The sequence below is a fragment of the Trifolium pratense genome, linkage group LG4 (assembly GCF_020283565.1).
Source record: "Trifolium pratense cultivar HEN17-A07 linkage group LG4, ARS_RC_1.1, whole genome shotgun sequence".
In the NCBI taxonomy this organism is placed as follows: domain Eukaryota; kingdom Viridiplantae; phylum Streptophyta; class Magnoliopsida; order Fabales; family Fabaceae; genus Trifolium; species Trifolium pratense.
In genome coordinates this window covers 23,354,587-23,380,924 of record NC_060062.1, presented here as the reverse complement: position 1 = coordinate 23,380,924, position 26,338 = coordinate 23,354,587, and the positions used below count along the sequence as shown (strand labels likewise).

At 35.8% G+C, this 26,338-nt stretch overlaps 1 protein-coding gene and 1 pseudogene across 1 annotated transcript; one reads left to right on the top strand and one right to left on the bottom strand.

The window, feature by feature from the left end:
• Nucleotides 1-831: 831 nt before the first annotated feature.
• LOC123922320 (UPF0481 protein At3g47200-like) lies at nt 832-11,648 on the top strand. Its single transcript, XM_045975045.1, has 3 exons — nt 832-1,390; nt 10,040-10,139; nt 10,884-11,648. The coding sequence occupies exons 1-3, from the start codon at nt 927-929 to the stop codon at nt 11,646-11,648; spliced, it is 1,329 nt and encodes a 442-aa protein (XP_045831001.1). The 5' UTR covers nt 832-926.
• Nucleotides 11,649-20,809: 9,161 nt separating this feature from the next.
• LOC123882338 lies at nt 20,810-25,434 on the bottom strand (annotated as a pseudogene).
• Nucleotides 25,435-26,338: the final 904 nt, after the last annotated feature.

Here is a 26,338-nt window from a genome sequence, read left to right as displayed (position 1 = left end):
TCTTTTCTTTGCATTAAGTTAATTAACTTAGTTTTCCGAAAGTAGTTATTTAATTTCCTGTTAAAAGAAGATTAATCCAATTTTAATATTATCTTTGGTAAATGTTGTGAATTCGAACCGAAAACCACCAATAATACTTAGTGTGTGGGACAAATGGATTGAAGCAACCAAATCAAATGGATGAGCAATAAAACAACAAAAGCTAAACTACCAAAAGCGATAAAAAACACGAATAATTGTTTACCCAGTTCGGTCCAATAATGACCTAGTCTGGGGGAGAGAGATCTCTCCGTTCCATTGTGAATGATTCAACTTGATTACAAAGATTCAACCACAAAGAGTTGCAAGAATTTAGAGTTTTCCTAAATTCTACCATTTTCCTGAATCTCTTCCCGTGACCAAGAGATTCAAACAATAATGATTACAAGATGGAATAGATAAGTTCTCAATCCCTAGAGTGTACCCAAAAGAACCCCTTTTGAACCCTAGCTTGATTGATGTTGAAAAGACCTAAAAATTCCACTTCTCTCTCTTCCTGACGGCTGCAAAACGCAGCAACACGCATTTATAGCAGGTCACCTACGCATGGCGCAGCACCTCCTGCGCATGGCGCAGCCAACAGATCAAGAAACCAATTCTTGAAACAGCAATTGCGCATGGCGCGGAGCACAGGGGTAGGGTCAGTTTTCTGCTTTTCTGCATCATTTCAAAGGCAATTCCAACAGTAAAGTAATATAAAGCCAAGATTCCAATTAGACATTGATAGTAAGATAGGATTATGAATAGTATACTCCCTCCCTCCGTCTCAAAATGTAAATAAAAGGTGATCAACAAAAGTGAATGTATTTGGTTATATTTTTGGACGGAGAGAGTATATTACTAGCAATGTAGCATATATAGGTATAGACCAAACATATTAGGCATACATGGAATTAGAAATGGAGTGGATGGATAAAATCAATGAGGAGGTAAAGAACAATGGTCATGATGAGAAGGAACAATGGAGGAAGCATTCAATTTACAAAATACCTTCACAAATCACGGATTTGAACGAAAAAGCCTACAAACCACGAGCAATTTCCTTTGGTCCTTACCATAATGGGGAGGAGAAATTAAAGGCTATGGAAGAACACAAGCATAGAGTCCTTGTTCATTTCTTAAAGAGATGTAAGAAACCTATTGAGTTGTTATTTCAATGCTTGGATCAAGTGGCTCAAGAGTTGAGAGACTCGTATAAGCCACTAGATCTAATTTGGACAAATGACACTCCAAAATTCATTCAAATGATGATTCTTGATGGTTGCTTCATTTTGGAGTTTTTGAGAGTAGATAATTCTGAAATTCCATTTGACGACTATGGTGAGAATGATCTTGTGTTTGGTAAACATGGGAATTGATGGATTATTTCGCAAGTGAACGAATTACCACGTAGTAATAAAAATATCGATCCACAGGGATTGTGTGATTAAACTAGTCGAATAGTGCTCATAGACATTATGCAGAAAATACACATAAATTGGGGGTATGTTGAGTGATGAATCGTTAGAAAACGTGCTTTGATATAATGGAAAGGCGAGGTAGAATCATCGGAATCGCCTAGTCTATAGCTAAACCACATGCAATCTACTATACCATAGGAATCTACTCAAGTGTTCACAACTAGATCGACAAATTAGTGAATCGCAATCTCTTGTCAAAATCCACTCTATTCGTTGTCGATACTCCCCCGATCTCTCGGGCGGAAGCTACCTACAACGAATGATATTAACGCGCGTCAATCGTTCGCTGCACTCTATGCCTCAATCTCTCGACCGGAGACACTCGAGTGCTCAATGCAATTCAGTTCAGAAATTAAATCAATACTCTCGTACGTGACTTAACTCGAAATCATTACAACACTAATGAAGGATCATAAAGCATTAAGAGACGAATTGCATTAAGTAAACACTATGAAAAGAGTAGATTCTTACAATTAAGCAGATTACATGAGATTTATCTATATCCTAAGCTATCCTAGATCCTACCTCCAAAGAAGCTTAGCTCCTCATCTTCCTTCGTTCGCTTCCGAGCTTCAACGTCATGGCTTGTGAATCCATGCTATCGATGTGCTTGGAGCTATCCTCTGGAGTCTTGAATCCCAATCTTGAAGTTTCCAAACCCAGAATGTAGATCAAAGTTGCAGAATTTTCCAACCCCAAAACAGAATTATGCAGAAACTATATATACAGAATGCAACTACGCCGCGCGCCAGATCTATCACGCCGCGCGTGGTTGCAAATCCATCAACTACGCCGCGCGTGATAACGGTATCACGCGGCGCGTGATCAAGTCAGAGAGCAATCTTCTTTTGATCAGAGCATCACGCCGCGCGTGGTCAGGTATCACGCCGCGCGTGATCAGAGTAAAAATCTTGGCTCCCTGTGAGCTCCATCACGCGGCGCGTGATGGGCTACGCCCCCAGCGTAGTGAAAGTCCTCCATTTCCTGCAATTTTTCCTGTTTTCTTGCAAAACAAGTAATCAAGCTTATGGTTAGATTTCTCTTATATTTATTGCTAAAAACCTACTAAAATGTATCTAATGTTGCTAAAATAGGCATGGATTAGAGAGTGTGACGATTTGTCATCACAACCCCAAACTTAAACCTTTCCTTGTCCTCAAGGAAACAACTTTTACCTCAAGCTTTTGTGTCAAGACCTTGGCATTTTCCTTAAATTCACTCGAATCATACATACGTGAGGATCACCTGATGATCAATGCTCCACCTGCAAACAATGCTCAATTGCACAATCGTTCCCGCAAGACATTTTCAAGTAGTTCACACTTTTCGACCAAGGCTCAATGATTTCATCACACTACTCACATGCACTCTTCAGTTTTTGGTAATTCACTCAAATCAACACATCAATGCAAGTCAACAATAATTTTGCAAGTAGTCTAAGAATTCATTCGGTTCACTTTGTGCACACACATTAGAGGTCTTTTAGGGTTATAACGTGGTTTGGCTAGGGTGGATGGTGACATTTTGGATAAGTAGTAGAAAAACTTGGAGTTAGATCCCCCTATTAGTCAAAGAACATTTTCATAAACCAAACCCCTTTTGAAAAATAGTGGACTAGAGAACTTTTTCAAATCATCAAACAAAGTTTTGCAATTCTTTTGAATTCAAGGCTATCACTTCTTTTCTATATATTTTTTTTTGATTTTTTATTTTTCACATTCATTCATCCTGTTTTTTTTTTCTTTCTTTTCTCTTCTTCTTTGCCTTGCAATTTTTGAAATTTTTGAAAAATTATTCAATCAAAACTTTTATAAGTTCTCTAGTACCCTCACCCCAAACTTTATTTGTTGCTAATTCCAAAGAGCAACCCCAAACTTAGTGGTGAGCCGTGCGCATCAACCACTAATTAGGTGCCTAACCTCCAAGAAAGTCATTCCTTTTTTTCAACAAAAATTTCCTAAGGTTTTGCAAAAATAACATATTCTTTTTCAGCTCAAATTGGTTAAGCAAAGGATAATTATATGTAAGGGTGGATAGAAAGGCTCAAAGGTACCAAGAAACATGCCTCGTGTGTGCTACAAAAGTACCAATCAAATACAAAGATGACAAGCAAAATCGAGAGACAATACATGAGTGGATATCACACATAGAAGAAAAAGGAGTGTTTGGCTCAATACCTCTCGGTTGGGTCGAACCAAAGATCCGATCAAAAAGTGTGCGTTCCCTTCCTTTGCCTCTTGATCACATTAGTGCAACAAGCTATTGCACTGCAGGTTTCACATATCACACTCGGAGAAAATCAAGTAATTGATACTCAAGTAACTGGAAGGAACATGCCAAAGTATTGAAACAAACTCCAAAGATAAAAACCATTCCACAATCAAACAAAAGAAGATTCAAATTCAGAGTACACAAATAAAACATCCAGCCAATATCCAAGCAACATCAAATTATTATTACAAACCAACGAAAGTAAAATAGACAATGAAGTAAAGATAGAGATAGAGTAGTAGAATAGTAGCAGCAGCAGCAGCAGACATTATCACCACTAACGTCAAACGGTATCATCCGGATGGCCGGTGAAGTAGTTTGTGAACGGGCTATTCAAGTTCAGATTCAGCCCATCGACATCCAGCATTTCCCTCTCCATAGCAGCAGCCTCATCCTGCTCAACCCGGCGTCGCCTCTCGATCTCAGCCAACTCAGAAGTTCTCAGACCCGAATTGTACGCTTGTCTGGCCTGAAAAGATGTCAGCTCCCTCGCCTGATGCGCCTCCCAATCAGTATCAACGGGATACAAAGTCCCAAAAGTAGGAGGAGGGAAGGTAGATCGGTAAGTCATCGCCTCGGTGTACATGGAAGAGGCGGTATCAAAGTAAAGATTCGGCAGCCCGGAATATTGAGAAATCTCCATCTGATGCAACATTGAAGCCAGCTGGTTAACATCATGCGAATAAAGAGGAGGAGCATGTGCCGGTATTTCGTGAGACTCATATGCCGTATCCCCCTGTTGATCCGGATGGTTACCCTCTTCAAACCGATTAATCTCTTCTTCTTCCCTCAAAGCTTCCTCTCTTGCAGCATTCCCCTCACCTCGGGGCACAATAGGACCTCTCTCAAATCTCTTCTCAAAGTATGATAAAGATAGTGGACGGACGGGATGTAAGTCACCTTCTTGCACACACATAGGGACATTGCTTGCTCTACACAAAGCAGCAATTAAGTTGCAATGCCCCAAAGTAAAAGTCGGATTATTATTATTTGCCATTTCATGTAAATCCCTTTGCAACCAAAGACCAAGATCGATATAACGACCATCAGCTAATAATCGAACAGCAGCAACATTATCAATCTGGATTTCAGAGTTATTACCAACCACTCTAACATTCTTAAGCCAAAATTCACCCCAAGCACGGTGAATGGGGTTAAAACTCGTCAAACTCAACCTAGTAGGAAGGGATGAGGCTGAGTGCGACAGCCACCTAGCTCCAGGCCTACAAACAATCGCCTTTAACTCTTCTCTCACCGCAAGGCCACCGTTAGAAATTCGTTCCTTCTCGGATACCAACTCACAAGCACCTCTCACACGACAACCCAATAATGTATTAATGTGAGCTGCGGAATAGTACACTCTTATTCCCCTAACCGTCGAATAGAACTCCGGAACCGACGACTGGTCAGGCAAATAAGCGTTCGCGAGAAACTCCCTTACCCACATCTGATTACCTGGATTAGCTTCATCTTTAATCATCAACTTATTAAACTTCCCCCATTTTCTAGACCTGACCTCATTTCCTAATTCAGCAACACCCTTCAACAAGTCCTCTCCAAAACCTTTTTCTTGATTAATAGTAAAGGTTTGGATTTTTGTGTACCTTTTTTCATGAACTGCACTGATGAAGTGGGGGTGGACCTGAGGTTGAGTCACATTGCTCCGGCGAGGAGGGGATGCTTCCGCGGACCGAGAAGATTGGCCCTTGCTTGCGCTCATCTTTGTTCTTGCTTTCTTTGGTGGCTCTTGTGTTGGATTAGCATCACTCTTCTTCTTTCCCTTTCCGGTTAGCCGTGTCAACATCTTGATATTGTGAAGATTGAAGTGGGTTAATTAGGGAAAATGGTGAAATGAGGAATTGGAAGTGGAATTGGAGTGGGTGATATGGTGGTATGTGAATGTGAAGGAGTGGGATGATTGGAGGTGTTTAGAAATGAAATTGGAGAGGTTTGAAAGATGAAAATGGGTTAACAATGGAGTTTTTCGTGTGAGAGGACGTGTGGATTGATGATGGGACGGATGGAGTGGTTGAGAAGATGAAGAAATTCAAATTTTACACGCTTTCCTGTGCAGCCACGCCGCGCGTGACCATTCCTACGCCCCGCGTAGTACCAATTGTAACGGTCAAGAACTTCTTTCCTAAAGGCCACGCCGCGCGTACTCATCATCACGCGGCGCGTAGCACTAGTCAGAGAGCCCATAATTCTTCCAGGTTTCACGCAGCGCGTGATGCATCCCCACGCCGCGCGTAATAGATTCTGAAAAACCCCTTCCTCTGTGTTGAAGGATCACTCCGCGCGTGATTGTACTGCGCCCCCGGCGTAGTAGAACTCTGTTCTGCCCTGTTTTGCTTCCGTCCTTGCTTCTGCTACACACCTACCTACATACTTCAAAACAAAACAAACTAAAACATTAGAAACCGTTGGGTTGCCTCCCAACCAGCGCTTGTTTAACGTCCCGATGCTTGACGTTCCATGCCCCTAAGGGTCATGGAGAAGAAGTGCCACCATGTGGCAAGTAGTGTGCATTCCAAGGTAACTTAAGGGCATTTTTAACAATATGATCATAGACCTGGATTTTAAAACATTGTGGGTCTCCATCATCACACTCCATCTTATCAAAGACATTGAATGTAACCTGCTGATCATCGGTCCTTAGCATGAGTTCGCCCATCTCTACATCGATTAGGGCACGGCTAGTTGCTAAGAAGGGTCTGCCAAGTAGCAAAGGTTCTCACTCCCTAGTTTCTTCTATGTCTAAGACCACAAAATCTGCGGGAAACACAAACCCAGCAACTTTAACCAACACATCATGGAGAATACCTTCCGGATGCACAACCGATCTATCCGCCAAAGAGAGACTCATCTTTGTCGGCTTTGCTACCGCTCCCGGTATCTTCTTCATCATTGATAACGGCATTAGATTAATGCTAGCACCCAAATCACACAAAGCTTTTTCAATGGTGAGCGTTCCAATGGAACATGGAATTGTAAAGCTCCCCGGATCTTTCTTTTTCTGAGGTAGCTTCCGTTGAATGAGGGCGCTGCACTCTTCCGTCATACTTACCATTTCATCATCTAATGGTTTCCTTTTCTTTGTGAGCAGCTCCTTCAAAAACTTTGCATAACTTGGCATTTGCTCCAATGCCTCCACTAATGGTATAGCCATCTCAAGCTTGTTCAACACCTTCATGAACTTCTTGAACTCCTTCTCCCGCTCAAGATTCTTAACTTTCTTTCTCCTAGGAAAATGCATCCTAGCATACGGCGATTCATCAACTCCTTTACCTTTCTCAACATTCTTACTCTCTTTTTCTTTTATCTCCCTCTGTTTTTCAACTTCTTCTTTCTCATCCTCACTAATCTCCACTTCCTTAGACATATTTTCATTTTCTACTTCTCCTTCAAGTCTCTCCTTTTCGACTTCAACCTCTTGCTTATTTTCAACTTCTCCCTCATTGACCTTCTTTTTCAAGGGCTTCTCCACAGCTGGCCTTTCCGGTATCTCTCTACTCCTCAAAGTGATTCCATTGCAAGTTTCATTTTTCGGATTATCATGAGTGTTTCCACCGAAACCTCCTTGGTTTTGCAACATTGAAAACTGCCTTGAGAGCTGACCCATTTGAACCTCAAGATTCTTGATAGATGCTTCATGATTCTTGTTAGAGGTTGCTTGACTTGATTTCATCGCTTCGAAGTTGCTTTGGGTCATGAGCATGAACTGATTTAGAGTCTCTTACATCCTTGATGGAGGCCTTTGCTGCTGTTGCGGTGCACCTTGACCTTGCATACCGTTCCCCCACCCGGAACCGTTGTTATTGTTGTTGTACGGCTTCCGAAAATTGGCCAAGTAGCGAGCCTCCTCTGAACCCTCCGGGAAGCATCCGCCATTTGGGTGGTCCTGCAAACAAAAATCACAGCGCACATTGTCAATTTTACCTATTGGAGAAGATGGAACTTGTGGATTGGACAGCAGCTTCATCATTGCTTCCATTTGGCTAGTCATGAGCTTTTGCTGTGCCAATAGTGCTGTTTGAGTATCCAATTCCAACACTCCGCCTTTCTTTTTGGCTCCTCTATCATTAGTAGCTCTATACTCGTTTTGAGCCATGCTTTCCACCAATTCTCTTGCTTCAGTTTCGTCACGGTTCTTCAACGAACCACCGGCTGATGCGTCAAGTATCATTCGCGTTTGAGCCCTCAAACCTTGGGTAAACATTTGCATCTGGTTGTGGCCATCGAAACCGTGATTCGGACACCTTTTAAGACAAACTTTGAACCTCTCCCAAGCATCATACAACGTTTCCCCATCTGCTTGCTCGAAGTTGCTAATTTCAGCCCTTCTTTCTAGAAACTTGTGAATGGGAAAGTAACGATCTAAGAACTTCCGCTCCAGCTGTCTCCAAGTCTCAATCGTTCCGGCGGGTATCGTGTCTAACCAATCTTTAGCACGGCCGGTGAGAGAATGTTTGAATAACCTCAGTCTTTTGTCCGATTCGCTCACCCCCGGTGGATCGGTATAGTCGCAGGCTTCATAGAAGTGAGACAAGTGTAAGTTCGGGCATTGAGCTTCCGAACCTGAATAAGGATTCTCTTTTAGGGCGGAAAGGACCGTGTTCTTGATGTCGAATGAGACAGGATTCGCCGGCTGAAACCCTTGATTTGCCAACGCGTCGTTGTCTCTTCTCCCATAATCACCGAGAGTACGTCTTGGTGGTTGTGGAACCGGTGGAACCTGTTCTTCTTCCATAGTGGCTGAGATCTGTCCTTGACAGTCCGGTGTGCCACCTAGCAAAGCTTGTTCTCTTGACGCTTGAGCTTCCCTTGTTGCCTTCCGAATTACGCGAGCTGTCTTTTCAATTTCGGGATCGAATTGTAGCTCAACTGGACCTGTTCTCCGCATGCACAAGGAAACACACAAGTAGAACGCTCCGGTAGGAAAAATATCAAACAGAAAAATAAAGAAAACACAGAAAATATGAACACTATCGCCTTTGTCGAATCAATCACAATCCCCGGCAACGGCGCCAAAAACTTGATGGATTATTTCGCAAGTGAACGAATTACCACGTAGTAATAAAAATATCGATCCACAGGGATTGTGTGATTAAACTAGTCGAATAGTGCTCATAGACATTATGCAGAAAATACACATAAATTGGGGGTATGTTGAGTGATGAATCGTTAGAAAACGTGCTTTGATATAATGGAAAGGCGAGGTAGAATCATCGGAATCGCCTAGTCTATAGCTAAACCACATGCAATCTACTATACCATAGGAATCTACTCAAGTGTTCACAACTAGATCGACAAATTAGTGAATCGCAATCTCTTGTCAAAATCCACTCTATTCGTTGTCGATACTCCCCCGATCTCTCGGGCGGAAGCTACCTACAACGAATGATATTAACGCGCGTCAATCGTTCGCTGCACTCTATGCCTCAATCTCTCGACCGGAGACACTCGAGTGCTCAATGCAATTCAGTTCAGAAATTAAATCAATACTCTCGCACGTGACTTAACTCGAAATCATTACAACACTAATGAAGGATCATAAAGCATTAAGAGACGAATTGCATTAAGTAAACACTATGAAAAGAGTAGATTCTTACAATTAAGCAGATTACATGAGATTTATCTACATCCTAAGCTATCCTAGATCCTACCTCCAAAGAAGCTTAGCTCCTCATCTTCCTTCGTTCGCTTCCGAGCTTCAACGTCATGGCTTGTGAATCCATGCTATCGATGTGCTTGGAGCTATCCTCTGGAGTCTTGAATCCCAATCTTGAAGTTTCCAAACCCAGAATGTAGATCAAAGTTGCAGAATTTTCCAACCCCAAAACAGAATTATGCAGAAACTATATATACAGAATGCAACTACGCCGCACGCCAGATCTATCACGCCGCGCGTGGTTGCAAATCCATCAACTACGCCGCGCGTGATAACGGTATCACGCGGCGCGTGATCAAGTCAGAGAGCAATCTTCTTTTGATCAGAGCATCACGCCGCGCGTGGTCAGGTATCACGCCGCGCGTGATCAGAGTAAAAATCTTGGCTCCCTGTGAGCTCCATCACGCGGCGCGTGATGGGCTACGCCCCCAGCGTAGTGAAAGTCCTCCATTTCCTGCAATTTTTCCTGTTTTCTTGCAAAACAAGTAATCAAGCTTATGGTTAGATTTCTCTTATATTTATTGCTAAAAACCTACTAAAATGTATCTAATGTTGCTAAAATAGGCATGGATTAGAGAGTGTGACGATTTGTCATCAGGAATCTTCATGTGTTGCCATTTGTAGAGCGTGACATGCTTATACTTGAGAATCAAATACCTATGATAGTTCTTCATATATTAAGTGAGTTTGCGGGTGAGGTAATTAATGGTCTTCTTTATTTATGTCATTTTTTTATTTGTCATTCAAAATTTTATTTTTTGTATTTTTCTAATTTGTTCAGTTATAAAATTATTGGTCAATACTTTATATTTAAATAATCTTAGCTAATTCTAAGAATTCGCAATTGGTCTAGTAGTATAAAGACATATCTTGTTCCTCTTGGAAAGAGGTAAATGCAATTATATTTATAATTATTCTAAAGCACTATGACTTTCCTACCTTAAACCGAGACATCATCCACTCACACTAAATTTTTTATAGATAAAAATAATAATAAATAAAAAATAGGTAACATTTTACAATTATTTAGATAATATATTTTAACAATAAAATAAGTATTGTTAATATTATGTTGTTTTTCATTATAATTTTTTCTAATATTATGTTGTTGTCTAGTAATAAAAGAAAAGTACCAATTTATTGGCTTATAAGAGTACCAATATGGCCAGTTTTATTCTTCGGGAAAAAAATAGGGTACGTCCCTACAATTTTAGATGCCTCTAAAAAAACATATGCGTTATGGGAACAACTTTTCTTTATACTACTCACACCACGGAAACAGAAAATGGTTAGAAAAGTGTATAGTTTTTGTATAATTGTTAGAAAATTGTTGTTTGAATAACATTTTTGAAAAACAAAATACCATTATATTTTTTCCAATTTATAGATATAATAAATGTTGGTTGATTATCTAACGCTGAAATTTGTATGAAACATTACAGGGAGATCATCATGAGTTAAACATGAAAATCATAAAGTTGTTAAACCCAATATTCATAGAAGATACCCCCTCTAACGAGAAAATCATAGAGTTGGGGAAATGCATGCATATATTGGACTTGTACAGAAAAACTTTGATACAAGAACCAAGTCACACAACACCCATCCCCAAATTAACAAGGGCGCAGCAAAGAGAAGAAGATATTTCAAAAAAATTAGGCTGGAATACATTTCCAAGAGTCCAAGAGTCTGGAATACATTTCCATAAAAGTAAAACAAGTAGCCTCAGGGATTTTTGGTTCAGCGAAGGTGTTCTTTGGCTCCCAAGATTGATCATAGACGATAACACAGAATACATGTTCCTTAACCTCATGGCATTCGAGCGCCTCCACAATGGAGCTGGTAACGAGATAACATCGTTTATATTGTTTATGGACGCCATTGTTGATAGTGTGGCGGATGTTTCAATCCTCTATGGAAAGGGGATCCTAGTGAACACTTTTGGGACAGATGAAACTGTTGCCGAATTGTTCAACTCAATGTCCAAAGAAATCCCAAAAGCATACGATAAAAAAATATATAACGTGACGGCGGATATATATTACTTTTGTGGTACTAAACCATGGAAACGTTGGCGTGCTAGTCTCATCGAAACCTATTTTAGGAACCCTTGGACTATGGTGTCTCTTGTTGTTGGAATAATCTTTTTTGTTCTAACTATTGTTCAGACTATATACACTATTCTTTCATTTTATCATGATTGCTAGCCCAGCTCAACTAAGTCACCTTATTCTTGGGTCGTCGCTAAAGTCACCACTAAAAGTGTTTGTTACAGAATATTAATACATTAGCGACGAATATCACCTCTCTAATTTTATTTTTCTACTAGTGCACACCACACCTACAATGTAATTTCTTTCTTTACTAATTTGATCTGTATTTCTTGTTTGCTTTTCATTTTGATTATTAATTTCATGTGTTACACGTTTAATTTGTAATTGTAATTTTATATTAAATTGTTGTTCCCATTAATAAATTGGATTGATGTACAAGCTAAGTGACCAATGATCATGCATAATTATTTATATATAGAACTTGTTTACTAGCAACGTGATTTAGGTGTACTTAGGGGTGTAATCGATTGAGATTTTGAAAACACTATTTTAACAAAAAAACATTGAAGATTTTAAAAGATTTTGCGAGATTATATTGACTTTGTGAGATTTGAAAAGATTTTTTTAAAATGACTTTTTACAATCAAGAATCTCGATACATGATTTTAACGGATTTATAACACAGGTTTTCAAGGTTTCGATATACTTTATGGATTTTTAATATTACAAAATACTCCATGAATTTCAAACAAGAAAAAAAAAACAAATTAAGTTACTATAATGAAAAAAATGATAAGCAAATCTGAATAAAGAAATAAAAGCATACAAATTTCTCCTATGAAAACATTGAATCAATAATCAATATAAACAAATAAAATCAAATCAAGGAATCAATTTCAACAAAACAAAATGATAAATCGTAAAAAAACAAATAAAAAAATGAATCATAATGAAAGAAGAAGCTATAAATCGTATATAGGTTGCAGACTTTGTTGTAAAATTGGACCTAGAATTACATCAATATAATAAACATATAAATATAAATATCAATTAAATATATTGACCGGAATTAAAGAAAATAAAGATCAAAGTTCAGGAAACTTATCTTTGATATTGCAATAACTTGATGTTGCTAATAGCAAATTAAACAATCCTCAGCTGCAAAATACAAACAATACCTGAGGCGTGCACGCCTCATAAACGCAAATCTTCCAAAAGTAACAGAGCTAGCAAGAATTAATAATCTTTCGGGATTCAACAAGTTCTTCCGAGATATGAATCATATCTGAGGGAAGAGTAAAATTGGCTTATATTTCAATCTGAATGTGCCAATTGAAAGATGTATATCCACCCCCTTTTATTATTTCTTAAGCCACACGTCCATATTTCTCTATACAATCAGTTACCAAAACATTTTTTTAATTAAAATCATGAATCATACTTCCTCCATCCTTAATTATAAGCAAAAGTTACTTTTCAGATTCATTGAATAATTGATGAATCTGAACTACATTATAGACCAAATTCATCCTTTATTTAATGAATCTAAAAAGTAATTTTTACTTATAATTAACGCTGAAAAGAGTATTAAGTAGGAATAATTGAGTAAGATTACCTTGTTTCTTTTAAGTGTCTACTTATAATTGAAATGAAAATTGATTTTGAGAGTAGTACAAGAAATTGGAATATCCAAATGATTTGCAGAGATGAGCGTGATATGTACAGTAGCCACATTTCAAGCAAAGAAGAAGCCATAGAAATCAGATTTTGGTACATAGCATTAATCTTATATCAGATTTTTAATCTTATATCATGGCCATTTGATTAATCTAAGGGCTGTCATATTTGCAGCAGGCATTGCAGCAGAGACCAACGCTAAAGTTCTCACTCTAGAAATGAAGTTCCTTGTCAAAAAATGACTTAAACTAACTTAAAGGCTTAAACATGAAAATGCAAAATCTCAAAACTTGTAAAAAAGTTTATGACCTAAAATTTTTGTTAACATGTCCAATTTATAATGATTTGGCAGATGCTGAATGTACTTCTTTGCTGACGTGGCTTTAAACATTTAATTTAAAACTATCATTTTTATTTGACTTTTCAAATTTTAAAATACATTTTCATTTTTAATAAATGTTTGAATTTTTAAAAAAAAAAAACGTAAAATACTGATTATTAAAAAACAAAAAACTAAAACTAAAAGTAGTGAGAGTTTTGAGACCAACGACAACTACAATGCTACAACTCCATGAACCCACTCTCGATAATGAACGCTTCTTCAACTCCTCGTATATTTCCTTAATCCCACACATTCATCAACTATCATCAACACCTTGTCATCATCTCATTTATTCTTCTCCTTCTCTTTACATAGCATAATTAAATCCTCAGCTTTAGTTCATGTTGGATCATCATGAGGGGGCAGCTGGGGGATCATCCACATTGGGCTCAAGAACAACTTCACAAGTGAGTTGGACATCATACTTTAACCCAAAACCTTAAAGTGTTCAACCTCCACTTTTCTAAGCAATGTGAGACTTAACCACTCACACTTGCCACAACAATCTCCCCCTCAAGTGTGAGTCCATCCATTCTTGGATATGCTCCCCCTCACGCGGAAGTTTTTTTCATCTTACACTTGTACCGCCGTTAGCTACACTGCTCAACGGGACCTGCCGCCTGACCACCTTTTTCAGGAAGACTTTCGATACAAGGAGCTAGTTCCACCCTTCGTCGAACCATCGTCTTTGATACCACTGTTGGTCATCACGAGGGGGCAGCCGGGGGATCATCCACATTTGACTTAAGAACAACTTCACAAATGAGTTGGACACCACACTCCAACTCCATTAATCAATTTCTCAAAATCTCACCACAAAACAAAACACTTTCAAACTCCTCTTCAATTGATAACTCACAACAAATCTAAATCTATGATTCTCTTCCTCCATAGATCTGCTATTTTTTTTAGACATTTATAAATCTATTTTTTGGATTTATTATTCTCTTTCTCCATTTCTATAGATCTCACAACAAATCTGTAACTCACAACAAATTAATTTATATATTTTCGGATTTCGTTTGAGATTGCAGCAAGGATTTATTAGGCTGATCTGGTTTTTTTTCTCTCCTCATCTATGAATTCCGTTTGAGATTGTAGCAAGCTGCCAAGCTTTTATTATTTTTTTAATGATAAGCAACACATCCCTTTCATTGCTTCAGAAAGCAACTGACACAAAATATTAAGCAATGAGAACGCCACCTGTATATACTTCAAAGCTGAAAAACTTGAAACAGAGAACTAATGTATCCATGTAGGCACTAAGCAACCACCGTTGTAGTTGCTCTAAATCACTCACACTTTCCACAACAATCTCCCACTCAAGTGTGATATGCTGGAAGAAACCCTAATAATGAGTTTCAATGTTTTCCCATTCTATTTTAATAATCAGTTTTTTACGTCTTTTTTTAAATAAAAAAAATTCAAACATTTATTAAAAACGAAAAATGTATTTTAAAATTGAAAAGTTAAATAGAAATGATAATTTTAAATTAAAAATGAAATATTTAAAGCCACGCCAGCAAAGAAGTACAGGAAGCATCTGCTAAATCATTATAAATTGGACATGTCAACAAAAATTCTAGGTAAGAGACCTTTTTAAAAGTTTTGAGATTTTGCCGACACTAAAATCAGACTTTTTTTTATAGAAATTAAAATCAAAGCAAGTCGTAATTGCAGGGATCATTTTCATATTTAAACCCAACTTAAATATGGTATAAAAATTGAGACCAATAAACCACCCAAATTCCAAAACAAAACTCCTTGTGTTTGTGATAATTCGCTATGCGTTTTTCCCGGACTCTGGAACGCAAAAAAATGCTCTCATAAACTAGGAAGCACCGACAATCCTCAGACACGTGTCGGTATCCGTGTCCGACACGGACACTTATAATTACACTAAATTATGTTATTTTTCTAAATTTTTATCGATGTCGATGTGTTTGTGTCCGTGCTTTATAACTCCTAAAACGCTCTGCGTTTTGCTTCAAACGCACCCCACAGCACATAATCAAACCAATTTTTCAGACTTTGAATGTGATTATTTTAGTTACACACAACAATTCTTAATTGCTTTTAAATTGATGATGGTGATGTTAATTCAACCATCAACCACCGTAATCAATGTTCTCTTCCCTGCTTAATTGAACTACTATTCAAAACAAATAATGAACAAATGAAGTTCAAGTCTCGCTTGAACTGATGAATAATTTATCAAGTGAATTAAACTGTCGTCAAGTAATAAAATCAAAGTTCGTATTCACAGAAATCGTTTCAATCTCGACAAAACAATTAAATTAATTCAGATTAATAATTAAAGTGCAAGGGGGAGTTTTCAGATTTTTGGAATAACATTAACAATAATATAAATTGCAGGTAATTGAATCGAAAATTTTTCAATTGAGAGAAACGAGGGATTGTTTCGAATCCTCTCTGTATCTCTATTTGTTACTTTAGATTCTAATTCTCAACAACCAAACGCTAATAGTTACGATAATTTAACAATTTAGATTAAGTCCAATTATTTGGCTCATGATCCCTTTTATCTAATAAAGTACCCTAATTTCTTAGGTGAAACTAATACTATCAAATTAAAGCTTTATTGAACGTTAAATTCTCAATCATACCAACTAATTCTTTATTCCTAAAGCAATTATGATTGGCAAACAGTTAATTTAGTTCAAGTCATAAAACCTAGGGTTAGCCGTGATAGGTTTAAATAGTTTTACAGAGAATCATTTAAAATCGCTAATCTGAAGATGTTAATTACATGTTTATAGAACATATAAAAGAAGAACATTACCAGGAAGCAATAATTTTTCTTTAATCTGCTATTGATTTCAGTTGCACAAGATTTGCCTTCAATCTCCGCAGCACCTTGTGTGCGTAATCAATTTTTCTCTCTCTCCAAAAGTTGTTGAATCCTTTTTTCTGATCTTTAGTCCTATATATAGGCAAATTCTTATCTACCCATTGATATCCTTACCCATGCTACTACCCATCCAAGTTGTCAAACTAGAAATTTGTGCCACCACTATTATTTATAGTAGATTAGTACGTGATATTATGTATAATTACATATTCAGCCTAAATACATTAATTGCAACTTTTAGCAATTCCTATGATCAATTAAGTGTGCTGTTCATCTTCTCAAAGTTTACAAACGCCATATTTGTTCTTTGAAAAATATACTAATTAAAGTTTCATTTTTTATATTTCTATATGTAATTAAAATATATTGAAATAAATTATTAGTCTGTTTATTGTGTTTAGAACTAGTAAAATATAATTTAATTATAAAAAATTAATGGACTCTTTGATAACTTTGAGCTTATAGTAAGTTATAACTTATAGTAGCTTATAAATTCACGAGGATTAACCATTTTCTTGAAAAAAAACGAGCAATAACTTATTTTTACCGCCTTTAGTTTATTTTGATTTATTTTTAAGCTTATGAAAAATACTTTGTGCAAATAAATAAACTTTTATGTTAATTTATAAGTTTTCACTAGCGAAAATTGTATCTTCATAAATTTTTTTTTTATAAACTACTATGACAAGATTATAAATAACACATGAATATTTATTTATTTTCTTAAGTTATTTTGTATAAGTTAAAAAATAAGTCAATTCAAACGAGAGCCCTTATTCATTTTACTTAAAATAACTAAAAATTAAAAAAAAAATTATACATTTTACTTAAAATATTTATTTACCCCGTCATTTTAATTACTTAGAATAACTAAATATTAATATATATATATATATACATTTTTTCTGTCATTAATTATTATTTATAAACAAATTCAACCACTAATTTTATGAAAAAAATATAAATTTAATCAGCTAATTTAAGCATTATAAAATAGTTATTCGCTATAAGCTCATCCATTATTTTGTTGTCAAACATAGCCTTAATTAATTTAAATTAATATAAAAAATTATTTTAAAATTACACTGTCTTAAATTTTAATAATTATTATAATCAGGTTAAAAAATAAATCGATTGTAAATTTTAAATTCAAATTGACCCAATTATCTAGTTCACTGATGACAACCAATTATATGATGTTTTTAGTAGTAGATTAGAGTAGTTTTTATAGTAATTAAAGACCAAAAGCAAGCAAATATCGGGAAAAGTGAAGACACAAGGACCAGAAGCAAGAAAAGTGGAAAAAACAGCAAAAAAGGGCAAAAATGGAATAAAGCAGCGCACCATCGTACACACGATGAGGTTCAACGTGGCGCGATGAGAAGACGGTTAAAATTGAAGAAAATCTGCTGAAAATCTTTACCATCGTGGCACGATGGCTTGTCATCGTGGCACTATGATGACTTGAAAAATAAGCAAAAAATCCTAGCTGTAAAACTATAAATAGAGCCTCCTTCCTCCACTATTATTCATTCACAAACATTCCAAAATATTCAATACTTTGAATATTCACTCTAGAGTAGGAGAACTCTAAGGAGAAGGCAATGAGGTCAAGGAACTCCAAGGCCAATAAGGTTCTTTTCTTTCTGTATTTGTAATTTATTTTTCCTAGGTTAGGTGGAGTCGAGAAACTCCCTTACGAATGCTTGGTTGTACTATTTATATTAGTTGTTTATATAAATTCAATTATTTCTACTAAGGACCTAGTGGATATCGAAGGACCTAGTGGATATCGAATAGGAAACGAAGTTAGTAATCCCGACCGAAGGACAGCGTGCTAAGGCCTACATGAGAGCATTAAATTCAATATATGCGGTCTTAGTATAAGATTGGAATAGAACGTTAAATTCTACCTTGTAGAGTATGTCTGTGGGTAGGTGACTAGTTTTAGGCAAACGTTACAACTTATAATTTAAGGGTCCCTAGGGCGATGAGACCAAAGTTTTAACGAAAAAATGGAGTTCTGAATCAGGGTGTCTAAATAAAGTAGGGTAACCTTTAACTAGGCTCTGTAGAAGCTTGTAATAAAAATAGACACAAATAATAAATACATCGCACCTATTTTCAATAGTCTAAATCCTAGGAGAGAGAAATAATTGAGCAACCAAACAGGAGTAAGGGAGGGATCCAACCACACTTAACCACCCCGTGTGGTCACACACACAACATTTACTTTTCAGTCATTTAATTTCTGCATATATTTCCTGTATTTACTAAAGTACCCGCAAAGATATCTTCTTAAACAAACAAAGGAAGACAACTATCCATATTCCTAAGCGAAACTAGTAACTTTGGCACAATCCTTGTGGAGAATGATAACTTATCACTTTATTATTTGGTAGCGATTTTGTGCACTTGCAGAGTTACCGTCATTCTCCATCTTTTTGGTCTTAACAGGAATGCTATGCTCTCACTCGAACCCTTCACAGAAGATTGGGGTCGGCTAGCGATGCAACCCACAAGAGGATCCCTCCAATTAGCGAAAATGTTCGCTGACTCGCACACAAGTCAGACTCTTTGATCCATGTTTCAAGACGGGTCGAATGGGGAGCCCACAAGTCGACGCAAGGAGCATGCAAGTGTCGAATCACGCCGAAACGGCGCGCGTTGCCGTCCAGAATCGTGATGATGATGTCTCCGCGAACATTTCAACAAACAAGGGGTGGGCCACCATAATAATCCGCGTCAGTCGATATCCCGAGTCGATTTAGTGGATTGACACAAACCGTTCGGGCCCCATCCACTTCTCTCCTAACAATTTCAAGCACTCTTTGACTCTCTTATCAAAGTCATTTTCATCTTTTATTTTGTCCAACTTTTGGTCCTTGCTTTAAAGTCAACTCATGTGTACTCCTTAATTTTTGAATGAGTTTTAGTATTCATGTTTATATTATTATAATATTTGAATGGTTTTTTATAGACATGTTTAAAATATCATATAAATTTTATTTACTAAAATTTAGAATTTGTTAACATTATATGAATTAAATATGATTTTTTTTAATTGGCAAAAGTTCAAGATAAAACTAACAAAAATCGTGAGATAGGAAACAAATTTTTAATTTATTTTTTTTTTGAGAAATTTTTTATAATGTTCTAAATAAAAAAATATACATGCTAAAAAATCATTAAAAAAAATACATGTTGTCTTAGTTGTATGGACCAAAACTGAATGCATGATTATTTTACGGGGACTAAAAATTTAATAGAAATTATGTAAGGACTAAACTTAGAAGGTTAACATTTTGTAATGATAAACAACATACATCCGACAAATAATAAAACAATTTTTTTTAGGGATTGAAAACATCTCATTTTTATTTTTAGGTAATAAAACCAAATTCAATATATTTGTAGGGACGAAAAACTTATTTAACTCTTTTTATAAAAAAGAAAAGTCATTCTATTAGTTATTTTGAAGGTTTTTTATTTTTTAAAAAATTTGAATAAGATTTATGAAAGAAAAAAAGAGCAAAAATAAATCATTTTTGTATGAATAAATTAACTGTGATCCAACCAATAGTTTTTGGAAGCAAGTTAATTAAAATAATTAAAATATCAAAACAAAAATAAAATAAAATAAAATTAAAAAAACCCATAACTACGATACATTAGTAGTTGCGTTTCTCTTGGAATGTTTATGATGTGCAGGTATGGAAAACTACAACATTGGGAATTAAACAGAGTAATTACGAGCATAGTCTTAGTCTATAGAGGTTGAATTTATAAATATTGCAAATTATATTGCCATAATTTGAAAACAACCACATGCATTAATTGTATTATAAGTGGCATTTTGTCAACCACTATATTTATGACACCTAGGATGGGCTAGATGACCCAATTCACTACAAGAAAACTGCTTTGGAGCGTCGGCCAAAAAGAGACGCTAAATGGCAAAAAGCGGACGCTACAAGGTACTTAGCGTCAGCTTAGCGTTTACATCGTGGCAGACACTTAAATGCCCGAAGCTAGACAGTTGCGTCCAGCAGACGCTATTTGGCGTCCGTCCCGTTAGATGCTAAGCGGAAGCTAGTGACATGTATATGAGGCAGACGCTAGTAGCTTCGATTTTTGGGTGACGCTACACATATATGTTGGTGTTATAAAACGTCACCCTTAGAGTCCGCTTGACAGACGCTAAATGTAGCGTCTGCTCTAAATAGATGCTATATTTTAGTTTCTGAATTATATAGCGTCCGCTAAAGCAGACGCTTTTGTTTTTTATTTTTTCATTTAAAAAACTCATTCTAGAAAGGAACCTATCCTGTATTTCTAAAAATACATCAAAAAATTATTATCTTTCATAGTTTTCGACCATAATTTCTCACAACCATAAAATCTCTACCAATATATTCATTAAAATATCAAAACCAAAGATAACAATCATAAAATCTCTACCAATGTACTCATTAAGGTCATCAAAACCAAAGATAAAGAGTCAAAGGCATAAAAGAAAGCCAAGAACACAATTGTATTTATACAATTGATAACTTAGAAATGCGACAAAAATAATGTCATTAGTATAACTCATACTGCATCCTTGGACCAATATGCCTATGAATCTAGGAAAACTTTAAATACACCGGTTTAATAGAAATTCACCTACCTTCGACCTATGTAAATGATTGCATATCAATTGTACATATATAGATGCTAAAAGATTCAATTATACCAATCTAGCATAAGCAAGATATTTTGTTACAAGTGCTGAAATAGTGGCAATGATGTGCAACTTAATTTCATCATCTTCTTCGTCTGTCTTCATTTTGTGTCAATTGACTCAAATGTTCTAGATGTTGTTCCTGTAAATCGATATGACACTAATATCATTACAAACCCCAAAAGCACTGTCAATTGACTCAAATGTTCCAGATGTCTGTCCTGCATATTTAAGCATTCAAATATTCAATCAAAATTCCCACTACATAAAATGTACCAGCATATTTTATGAAAAATCAATAAATCCAGCAGCTAGAAATTATAAATTCAGTTTCAAAGTGAGCATAGAAGACTAGTGAGTGTGGCAAGGTAAGCTTAGTGGCTTATGACTTTCCCAAAAATGCTATAATTTCAATTTACATAACAAAGAGTAAATACCAAGTTATTATCAAAGATAATCAAACTCAACTTCTTTACTAATACGTTATTAGCCTCTTGGTAAGATTAGTAATATTTGTTGAAAATGCCAAAATTTAAGCCTTCAATAATATCAACACTATGCCACTAGCAAAACTAACATGCAATATCATGTGCAAGTAAGCAATTAAACAATATGTGCCCATGATTTATAAGTATAAGTATGAATAAAATTTAGGAGTTTTTTCTCTATACTGACCAATTATAAAATTTTCTCTTCAAGAGATCGGTCCATTTGATTTGAGGAACAGATCAAATTCAAAGTGTTTATGGACACATTTACTAAAAATTAAGAGTGTTACATGCAATACTTATAAAAGGTTTCTTACACTCTTGGAGAACATATTAATATATTCCTTATGGTAAACTAATTTTATAATAAAAAGCCATATATTGGTAAGTAAATCTGAAACTGGTAAGTCAGATCTTCATCAACACTTTAAAAAGATAATGCATAGAGGTGGATAATAAAAAGCCATATATTGGTAAGTAAATCTTTTAAGTATTTTTGTCATAGAGGTAGATAATTATATGCAAGTACATATATGTGTAATTATCTAAAGATAATGCAACAGCAAGCTTCTTATTGGTTGATCTTGTGCATTTTTAAACGATTCAAAAGAAAAATTCCCTTAAACTAAAATAAATCTTAAACATAAATGGGATAACTTAGCCATCATGCAAGCACATCAAAAGTCATCCAAATTCAAAGAAAATCATGCACAACTCAAGATCCAAACACAAATCCTAGCTCTTGTTTCCATTTCACACACACAAACACACACATATCTATATTATTACCAAAGAAAACACCATGTAGCTATGGACAACCAATAAAGACACAACCACCTAACGTAATTAAAATCCAATTCTACATATAGAACCCACTAAAATGCATTGAAGTAGAATAACAATAAAAAATCACCTGCATGGAAGCAAGAAGGTCTTGGCAATGACCCTTCAAGATTGAAATATCTTGTATCTTTTTGTTCCTGGACACAAGATTCATAGGGTTTACCTGCATATATAAAACCAATTTCAGTTTTAAGCACAAAGTAGGTACAAACTTTGAAGGCTTAAGTCAATGTCTATCATTAGTTTTTCGTAAGAATCGAAAAAAATTGGTTAAAATGGTTGTGGTTAAATTAGAAACACTTCAATTCATCAGAATTTGAATACAATATACTATAATAAAATGAAAGTTAGCTTGTAAATGGTAGCCAATCAAAACAATCAATAGTGGGAGGGAGAATTTGTTCAACCCACCATCATCCAAATACACGGTTAGCTAAGGAGGAAAAAATAGACGTAAACAAAGAAAATACAGTCAGTGAACTCAGAAGATTAGAGATCGAGATGAGGGAGCAAGATTGAGATATACCAATTGAAGGAGGAGTCATCGGCAGTGAAATGATGACTGAACGACGGAGAGAATTAGCGAGTTGAGAGAAGTTTCCGTGACTATCAATTTCCAATTCCTTCGATTTTAGGGTTCTTCGTTTCATATGTGGTGACAATTTCTAAATCCACCAATCTTCTCTTTCGCCAAACCTGATAAAAAAAAGCGCACGGAGATTGAAGCTATTCAAGAGAAACACGGATCCAACAATATTAGTGAACGCAGGTTGAACACAGATTCTGAGGTAGAGAAAGATTGGTGAATGGGTTCGTGAACAAAATCGGGTTCGATTGAGAAAAGAGTTGGCTTAGATTGTGGATTTGTGTAGTTGGGAACTGAAGAGAGTTTAATGAGATTGAGGGTTTGTGAGATTGAGGGTTAGTTCATCAGAGAGGGAAATTCATAGTTAGCCCATACAAAATTCCAGCTCTCAATAACATCATCGTAACCGGAAATTCCTTTCAAACCAGGATGAACACAGCATACCTCGTCCCTTTTCGCCCACATTGCTTGCATAGCTGCAAGGTCACCATTCCTGAATGAATTATAAAACTTGTTGTTTGCTCCAAGCACTTCTGTCTTGCTATCTTTATGAAGGCTTTTTAGAGTATCTCTTATTTCTGCCGCTTTAGCATAATTCTCCTCAGCAATTGCATTCTGTAACTCCTCCTCTAAAGTTTTTTCATCTAATGCAATGTTCTCGCTACTCAACATACTCTCTGAGTCTTCGCTTTTTTACTCCTTGTCGTGTCCCTGAGAGAAACCAACGACATTTTCATAAAATGAAACATTAAATTTAGTAAAATAGTTAGTACAGAATAGTTAGGGCCATGGATGAAAATATAATCAGACTGCAACAAAATCAAGACAACAGAAAGAAATAACCAACAATTTCTATGCTCGTTCACTAGACACAAACTATAATAAACAGTTGTTTAGGTCCTTTAACGTGTCAAGGGCTCTCACTATATTGCTTGAATGTATTACAGTTACAAAAACATCCCTGGATTTGTCTGTCCTTAGAGAGTTTGATCCACTAATGTGTCTTTCATTAGTTAGAATAGTCCTTAAATGTCTCCTCTTAATAAGTTTAGTCCACAAAATCACTAACAAAAAACATAATTGATGATGTTTTTGTAATTTCAATTCCAATACATTCAAAGACTATAGTAAACACAACTTTACACATTTAGGAACTAAAATGACGATTTACTCAATTATAATATTATACAAAAAGAGCCCTGAATTGATTTTTAAGGGTTGAAGCAAAAGAAACTTACCTAATCTTCTCATTTGAAACTTGAGGCATTGATTAGGAGAAATAGATAGTTGGTTTCCTCTTTCACTTTTTCCAAAAACCAACCTATTTGGCTCAAAGGATGACAGACAAACATGATGTCGCTTGTTAAAACTATTCATGAACAAACCCGGCGAGAAATTAAACTCCTTGAGAGTAGAAGAAAGTCCCTTCATGAAAAAACTCAAAATTAATCAAGATTGAAAGGGAAAACATAACTTCATCTTTATTCCTCAGCATTTCATGAAGTACAATTTCCTTAAGTAAAATTCATTAAAAGGTCACCCTTTTTTCAATCATTCAACGAAATTCTAGGTAAACAAAATACTAACATTCAATCGATTAGAGTTATAAATCATTTCTTCCTCGTGAGCTTAGCTCAATTGGCAGGGACATCGTAGTTTATATGCAAGACCGTAGTTCGAACCCCCAGACAACCCACTTATTCACCTTAAATAATGAAATTTCTAGCCACTAGGTTACTGACAAAAAAAAAAAACTTATAAATCATTCCAAAATTTCCATTTCAAGTAGTTGAATTGAATCTATATTAAATCCAGGAAGTTTTAAATCAATTTATCGTTGATCAACACACAAATACTCTAAAGTGGTGATTTTAAAGAACCTATAAAAGAGACTTCTAAATTCCGCTAAAAAAAATAATAAGAAAAAGAAGCAAAGTTTTAAGGTTTAAAACAATGAGAAGCTTACATTGAAGGATAAGGCAGTTCCGGAAAGCGCCATAGTTGAAAGTTGTTATTGAAAGTTTACAACAAGTAGTAAAGGACTTGCATGAGTTGAACAGAAACACAAGATAACGATGCTTATGCTGAAATTCAGAAAATAAATAAATAAATAAATAAATTAGTGATAATCCTTCACCAGAAATTGCTGTGTACAAATACAAACTCAAATAATCTACGAATACAGCAACGGCTGCTACTTTAGAAAGTATGAAGGAATATGAAACTGCTAACTGAGTATCAGCAACACAATCCTACTTGTTTCTATTAGCAGTATTATCAAGATTAATTGTGATGCTAACCTCGCTGGCAAGAGAAGGCCGATGGGGTTTGGGAGCTACCTACCTTTCGCGACTCCGACGGGTTCCTGGTGGCTGGCTGCAGCAGCGACTTGGGAAATGGCCGGGTCTGAAGACCCTGCTATATATCAAGCACTTCAGATGGCGTTGGATTGGATTACAGTACTATCGTAGAGATGATGATTCAGGGAGAAAAGCAAATCCCTAGAACGTGAACATTATAGGGAAAAGATTATCCAATTTAGCAAAATCGGGTTCGATTGAGAAAAGAGTTGGCTTAGATTGTGGATTTGTGTGAAATTTGAGAAGTTGGGAACTGAAGAGAGTTTAATGAGATTGAGGGTTTGTGAGATTGAGGGTTAGTTCATCAGAGAGGGAAGATAATTGTTGGCGAAAACTAATATTTTTATTAATTTAAGTGTTTTATAATAGGAGAATGTTAACTTGTGCCCTTAAGGGCACATGTTAAGGAGATAAATGTGGAAAAAATTTATTGAACTTGTGGTGTATTCAATTATCTAAATATTAAATTTTTTCTATCATTAAATGCTATATTTCTATTTTTAGGTAGCTTAACATGTGCCCTTAGGGCACAAGTTAACATAACCCTTTATAATATACTGTAATTTTTTTTTCTTAATTTGGTCTATTTAGCGTCTGTCATTATAGACACTAACATATTTTTGTATTTTTAATTTCGTTAGCTTCTAAGTAACGTCTGCTTTGGCAGACGCTATATTTAATGCCTCATTAAAAATTTAAATTAAATTGAAAAAAGATGTAGAGTCCGCCCAACAGACACAATGGGGACGCTTGTAGCGTTCGTGTCGTGGCTGACGCTAAAATTTTTGAAGCTAAAACACACTTTTGTTGTAGTGATTTCATGAAATGGGTAGCCAAGTTCCCACCCTATATATATATATATAGGCTGTGCAATAAAGCAGATCGTTGACACATGGCGTCCCAATTCATGCA

Bases quoted from the DNA above. Each gene is read 5' to 3' on its own strand.
- LOC123922320 (XM_045975045.1), top strand. From the start codon at position 927: ATGGAATTAGAAATGGAGTGGATGGATAAAATCAATGAGGAGGTAAAG. The intron at 1,391-10,039 runs GAATTGATGGAT...ATTTGTCATCAG, and splicing joins CTTGTGTTTGGTAAACATGG to GAATCTTCATGTGTTGCCAT. The intron at 10,140-10,883 runs GTAATTAATGGT...GAAACATTACAG, and splicing joins TAAGTGAGTTTGCGGGTGAG to GGAGATCATCATGAGTTAAA.